Raw genomic sequence first — 6,617 nt, 5'->3', positions numbered from 1 at the left:
TGAAAAACCAAATCAGGATAGCCATTGCAAGTGCTTTGTACTTTGTAGTTTGTATCATGTCTATGTATTAATTGTCTTTTGTAAATTATATTAATAAAAATATTTTATTAAAAAATTATATATTGACCATATTTACTCTTTTAAACACAATGCACTTCAGCGCACTCAAATTCACATCCTTCTGCATGGACCCATACCACTCAATCGACAAATTGTATTCCATAATTGAATTTAAATAAAAATATTTTTTCATAAAAAATACATAAAAATATTCTTAAAAGACGAATAAGTGAATAACTAGACGTGGACAAGTTTAGTCTCTTATTGGCATTTCGTCGAACACTTTTATTACCAAAAGTTTCATTTTCCTCGTCGATCAAAAAACCAAAGGAAAAACATTAAATTCCAGATATATGGAAAGTTTGAATAGTGTTTAAAGCCACAATACTCCACGCGCTTTACATCAGATTTCCAAACACGAGCCAACCATCAGATCCACTAATTACGCAAATTTAATAAAATAAAGCGCGTGGGTATCCATCGCTCCCCCTTGGATGTTTGTTATTATTTTTTTAATTTCCTCCCTAATCGGCTGCGATGGAGAGCTACCTCTCTTATCGTGAAGCGCCAATGACCTTCCTCTGATAACTTCCATAAATCAACCATGTCTTCCTTCTTCTTGATCTCTCACTCGACTCAGATCACGAATCGCTTGACTCGTTTTAGAGTGTTTTCATCTGTAGAAATAATCCCCCGCGTCTTGACTCAGCAACTCGGGTGAGTCCATCCCCCCTGGGTTTATTATTCGCTCTCACGTTTTAGATCTGTTTTGGATTTTGATTTTTTTTTTGCAGAATTAAAAGATGGAGCCGATGGATATCGTGGGTAAGTCGAAGGAGGACGCTTCGCTTCCCAAAGGTATATATATTTCTTTCCTATGTGTTTCTCGTTGTGATTTCTGTTTTATTTTTAATTAATTATTCGGTGAATTTTGATGATATATATGTTTTTTTTTCTATAAGATTTTCATCCGTTTCATTTATTTTCCGATTTATGAATTTGAAGGCTTAAATTTGGTAGGGTTTATGAATCATAACAGTTTTGTTGCTTAATTTCGGGGTTTTTGATTGTCCATGTGAGCTTTGTGCTTTCAATAAGTAAATAAGTTCCTTTTAAAAATTAATTAGGTTTTTATCCAAAGGGTGAGTATGATGAAATGAATTCAAGAAAGGTGCATCATTCATGATGTGAAGGATAATTTTGTATTCAAACCTAATTTTTTGTTTTGCTAGCTTTCTAGTGTGAGATTCCATTTTTAGATTCATGGGAAGAGTTGGTCTTATATAAATTCTTTGTCTCTCAAAGGTGTCAACTGGCTTTTCAAATTTTCTTAAAAAGTGTTGGTTGGTTGTTCTATTTACAAATTCCAAAAGAGGTTCTTGTCTAGAACTTTTATGTGGGGGATTGTATTATGCTGGTTGAGAGATGTGATGGCTTTGAGGATCAATGATAAAGTTTTTTTAGAAAGGAACTGACTTCAATGCTACTCAGGGCATTATTAATTGCGAACAGTGCAAGTGTGTGGAATACTAAACTCAGACTGCTATATGTTTTTGCTTTTTCGGGTAAATTTATGTTACGTAGTGAAATGGGATTTATGAGCTGATAATGAGGCTCTAACATTTTACACACTTTAGATGGTTCACTTTTGGTGTAAGGATTAAGATTCTGTTATTCTTTTTTTTTTCAATGTTTTAAAAAGAGAATTGGGTTGCTGTTTCTTGGCTGCATGCAGATTTAGTAATCCTATAAATTTCTGCACATGGCTTTGCCCCTTAGCCCTATTATTTTGTTCAGATTTGTTTCATTCCTCTGTGATGTAAATTATATATTATTACTTCCTTTTTCCAGCAACTATGACCAAAATTATAAAGGAAATGTTACCACCAGATGTACGCGTTGCAAGAGATGCTCAAGATCTTTTGATTGAGTGTTGTGTAGGTAAGATAATAAGTTTAACCCTCCTTTTCCTTTTAATCAGTACCAATTTATTGTCATACATTTATACTAGGTCTCTGTGGCTTCCATGTATTCTATCAATTTTCAACACATCAAATTCTTTTCTAACTTTTATTCAGAGCTGAATTGTTGGCTTTTGTGTTAGTGATCATTTAACCGTTATTCTTTGTGGTGACTTGTTTCAGCATCACAAAGCCTTCTTTTGCATATTATGGTTGATTTATTTTGCCCCAAGCGTAATTTTTGAACCAAAAGTAAATCTTGTCTAAGTATAAATTTGATTCGGTCTGATTTCATTTCTAAACATTTCTGTTTTCAAAAAGCTGAAAGAGGATCTATTGTTTTAGATTTTCTTGTGGTTTTGAAACCTGAGTTGAGATTCATATAATTGGTAGTCTTATATTGAAGATTTGGGTGTAAAACTTTTCCCGGTTAGATTCCCCCCCCCCCTTCTTTTGGCAGGTATATTGACCATCTATATTCACTCTTTTACATCATCGGAGTTTTAAAGTCTCTAACTATAAATGCAATGATAGTTTAACTTCTTGTTTCCTGTAACTAATGGAAACTTTAATACTCTTGCAGAGTTTATTAATCTTATTTCATCAGAGTCCAATGAAGTTTGTAATAGAGAGGATAAACGAACAATAGCACCTGAGCATGTACTCAAGGCTTTAGAGGTTACTCCCTCCCCAACCTACTTTCACCTTTCAATTTGGTCCTTTATGTGTATTTCTTCTGTACTTTGTTTTATTAAGTTTGAAAAGGTAATGCCTTGAATGGGACCTTTGCATATGTTGTTATGGTTCAGCAGTGTCTTTATCTTCTAGGTGCTTAATCAAGCGCCATGTATTATATATATTATCTTTATCTGATCCAGTTATCAAGTGTCTGAAAGGGAAATTGTTGCTTTGATATCAAGCTATGGCTTTACTAGCCCTGTCTCTCTGTTAAATATGTCCTACATATTTCTTTTTCCTCTGCTATTACGAAGAAGTGAGGGCAGCTTTTGTGATTTTCCTTTGATGATTGAATTGGTTCATACTACATATTTCATTCACTAAAAAAGTCATCTGGTTTCCGTTGTGTACTTTATTCTTGATTGTACCATGTTAGTTCTAAGGATGCATAAAAGGTGTACTTGTAATATACTTGTTATTAAACTTTATGCATGCATGTGAATTTTCAGGTTCTTGGGTTTGGAAAGTACATTGAAGAGGTCTATGCTGCATATGAGCAGCACAAGATTGAGACACTGGTAATTTGCAATAAAAATTTTTCAGAAACAGAATCATAGTTTCCTAAAAACGAGATTGCCAGCTTGTTTTAACTTTTAACGCTTCTCTTCTTTCTTTGTTGTTGACCATTTCCACAAAATTGTGTTAAGATTGACATACAGTTTCTTCCCTGACTATTATTGATCTAGAAATTGGCTATTTCTTGCTATTCTTTGCTGCTAGAATCGTATTCACCGTCAAATACAATACAATACTTGATTCTGTACCTGAAGCACAACCCAACATAGTTCACTAATATTATTCTTGAAATGCATTTCAGCAGGACTCTTTGAAAGGTGGGAAATGGAGCAATGGGGCCGAGATGACCGAGGAAGAAGCAGTAGCTGAGCAGCAAAGAATGTTTGCCGAGGCACGAGCAAGAATGAATGGTGGTGCTGTTGCTCCCAAGCAACCAGATCCTGACCCAAGTTTAGAGAGCTAACCATTTAGGACTTAGTTTTCTTTTACAATAGGCAAGTATCCTTGACTCTAGTTTTCTTTTACAATAGGCAAGTATCCTTGACTCTTCCATTAGTGCTTCTAAGTTCTAATCTCATATATTATGTACAAAAAAAGAAAGAAAAGCCATTGGTTAGTGTGCAGTGGCCTTTGTGGATATTTGTACTTTTTTCTTAATCTATGGAGGATGTCTATAATTTGATGTAGTGAGTGAGAGTTTGTTCACTTTCTGTGCCCAAACCTTTATAAGTAGTATTTTAGTTGTTAATCAATCAAGCTGTATTAGGACTTAGTGTTCTTTTGCTTTTTCATAAAATTAAACTTGTATATAAGATTTGATTTCATTTTGCACTGTTGGATACTTTCAAAATTGGTGAAGTCTATTTACTGCAAGCTAGTCTGATATATATATATATATATATATATCTGTGTGTGTGTTTCGTTTGCAAATGTATATATCATTATAATAGTAATAAATACATTCGATCAGATGCATTCATAATCAACCTGATAGTTAATATATATATCTAATTAACATTAAATCAACTAATACTTAACTCTCTTTATAAAAAAACCACACATAAAAAGGTGCATTTTGTTTCAAATAAGTGGTGGAAGTCGGTTTGTTTTCTTAAAAAGAAAAGAAATAATGATATTTTAAAAAAGATTAAACTTTTAAAAGAATTAAAACATACTTATAATTATTAATAATTATTGGTGAAATAATAAAGAATTTGTATATTATAGAATATTGACTCTATCTGTTCTCTCTTGATTTATGCGGTGGTTTTTAATTTTTGTTTAATGCATAAATTGTCTCCTAAAATATATTGATTTTCTCATTTTGATGTCTAACGATTTAGGATTTAAAGTCTTTCCGTACACAGTTTACCCGAAGTGTTGTCTTGTGATGGCAATTGTTCCCTTCCAACAAAGGATACAAAACTGCCTACTTCTCTCCCTCTCATGGAACTTGGCTTAAAGCTTCCCCTATAAAAAGTGATTCTAAGGACTAAAGTCGAGTATTTTCGTGGTAGAAGGGTCTGATCCTTCCTCCCTTCTTATGTATCTTTTGCATTCTTTTGATATTGCTCCTGCTTCAGCCGATTTGCATACTACTACTTCACTGGCTATTGTGACTAAAGGTTTTCAAAAATCTTTGGTGCCTTCCCTGGCGAAGGACTTCCGCCCCCCCCCCAACTGTTCAATTTAGTCCTCGATCTGAATCAAAGATTGTTAACAGACAGTTTGTTGATGAATCACTTCCCTCACTAATAGGGGTACAAGACTCCACAATCCGTTACCCTCTTGGCTAAAAGGAATTTATCTGCTAAGTTCTCTAAGGATGTCGATTATCTTATGCGAACTTTGGCTTCCCTATCTTCTCCTATGGCATATCCTGTCTCTCATGTTGTTACCCATTCTCCTACTGTGTTGTCCAAGGCGTACTGTCTCTTGTTCCCCACCCACCTACATCTGCTAAAGATCCCTATTTTGACCCCCACCGAATGTTTTTCCTCTTAAAAATGATTCTGCAAACGTGATGAACCATGTATCTAAACCAGGATCATCATGGAAGAGACGTGACAAGAAAGTTGTTTGTCCTTCAAATGTCCGACAACCTAATTGTGGAAAATGTCAGCCTTGTTGTTCTGCCACTGGAGATATGGGAATTGATGGTCAACTCACTAAATTACCCCATTCTAGTCAGTCTTATGTTTCGACTGACTTGAAATCGACCAACACTGTTGAATAGCGTCGCTGAGAATTATGAAAACCTTGATTTGGAATTGTTGTGGGCTTGGGAACCCACGTGCACTGAGATGTTTATGGTCTTTGTTGAGGACCAAAGTTCCCTATATAGTTATGGAAAACAGATGGAATTGGTACGCCAAAAATTGGGGTATCTACCCAGAATCGATGTTAGTGCTTCAGGCATTCGGGTGGTTTATCTCTGGCTTGGAAACTTGGTACATCTGTAACCCTTCTCAGTTACATTGATTCCCATATTGATGTAGCGATTGATGCATTTTTGGTCATGACAAATGGAGATTCACAGGCCCCTGTGGTAATCCGGATGAGTGGCATCCAGGCGAATCTTGAGCTCTTATACACCAATTGCATGATCACTCATCCCTACCTTGGTCATTTAACCTTTAGTGTTTGAACAATTATTTTTGCTACTGCTGAAACCACTGTTAAAATAATAAATTTGAGGATATTTTCCCAAAAACTGAGTAATGAAGTAGTTTTCTATTTTTGTAAGAAATCAATTAGACACAAAATTTTCAGCCATGGTATTAAATAAACAATTTTAAGAAAGCATTTGAGGCGCTATTTATTTTTTTTAATTAGTAAAATTTGCATAATTTAAGCAATTTAATCACAAATCCCACCAACTACGAAAGCTTACACATTGCAATTGGTCATACCATTGCATTTGTTCATATGGCCAACAAGCTAGATGAGAGAGATCCTAAAATTTTCTTCTTATTGCCAGTTAAAACAAAGCAAAATGTCCATCTAGATTTCATTACTTTTTCATCCACATGTTGAAGGCTTGTTTCTTAAAGTCGAAATAACAAATGATGTTCCTTTCCTTTACACCCCTCATTATGATCGTCAAACATTGAAGCTTCCCTCCATGAACTCAAACCCCTTTTTTATATCCTTTAATCTCTTGCTGGTTGCTAGCATTGACTAGTAGGTTAGGCATCAAATATGTGCTTCATTACATCATTAGCTCCATAATATTGGTTATCTTCGTAGTTCAGTAAGAAAAACTTTTGAAAAAAGTTTGATAGGGTCTGATCCTTTAAAACCACTGGAAGGCTTCTCTTTTTCAAGTATCAAGCTACGAGC

General features: G+C 34.6%; 1 protein-coding gene across 5 annotated transcripts; it reads left to right on the top strand.

The window, feature by feature from the left end:
* Positions 1-265: 265 nt before the first annotated feature.
* Positions 266-4,099, top strand: LOC107953362 (protein Dr1 homolog). Of its 5 annotated transcripts, XM_041097303.1 has the most exons (7): positions 266-777; positions 855-918; positions 1,912-2,001; positions 2,605-2,699; positions 3,209-3,277; positions 3,577-3,769; positions 3,806-4,099. In XM_041097303.1, the coding sequence occupies exons 2-6, from the start codon at positions 864-866 to the stop codon at positions 3,736-3,738; spliced, it is 471 nt and encodes a 156-aa protein (XP_040953237.1). In that variant the 5' UTR covers positions 266-777; positions 855-863; the 3' UTR covers positions 3,739-3,769; positions 3,806-4,099. The 5 variants fall into 5 exon arrangements, with proteins under 5 accessions (XP_040953237.1, XP_016744145.1, XP_016744144.1 ...); XM_016888656.2 differs by having other exon boundaries at positions 3,580-4,099; XM_016888655.2 differs by having other exon boundaries at positions 3,577-4,099.
* The last annotated feature ends 2,518 nt before the right edge of the window (positions 4,100-6,617 follow it).

Source organism: Gossypium hirsutum, chromosome D07, assembly GCF_007990345.1.
Source record: "Gossypium hirsutum isolate 1008001.06 chromosome D07, Gossypium_hirsutum_v2.1, whole genome shotgun sequence".
NCBI classification, from domain to species: domain Eukaryota; kingdom Viridiplantae; phylum Streptophyta; class Magnoliopsida; order Malvales; family Malvaceae; genus Gossypium; species Gossypium hirsutum.
This window is presented reverse-complemented; position numbering and strand designations above follow the sequence as displayed.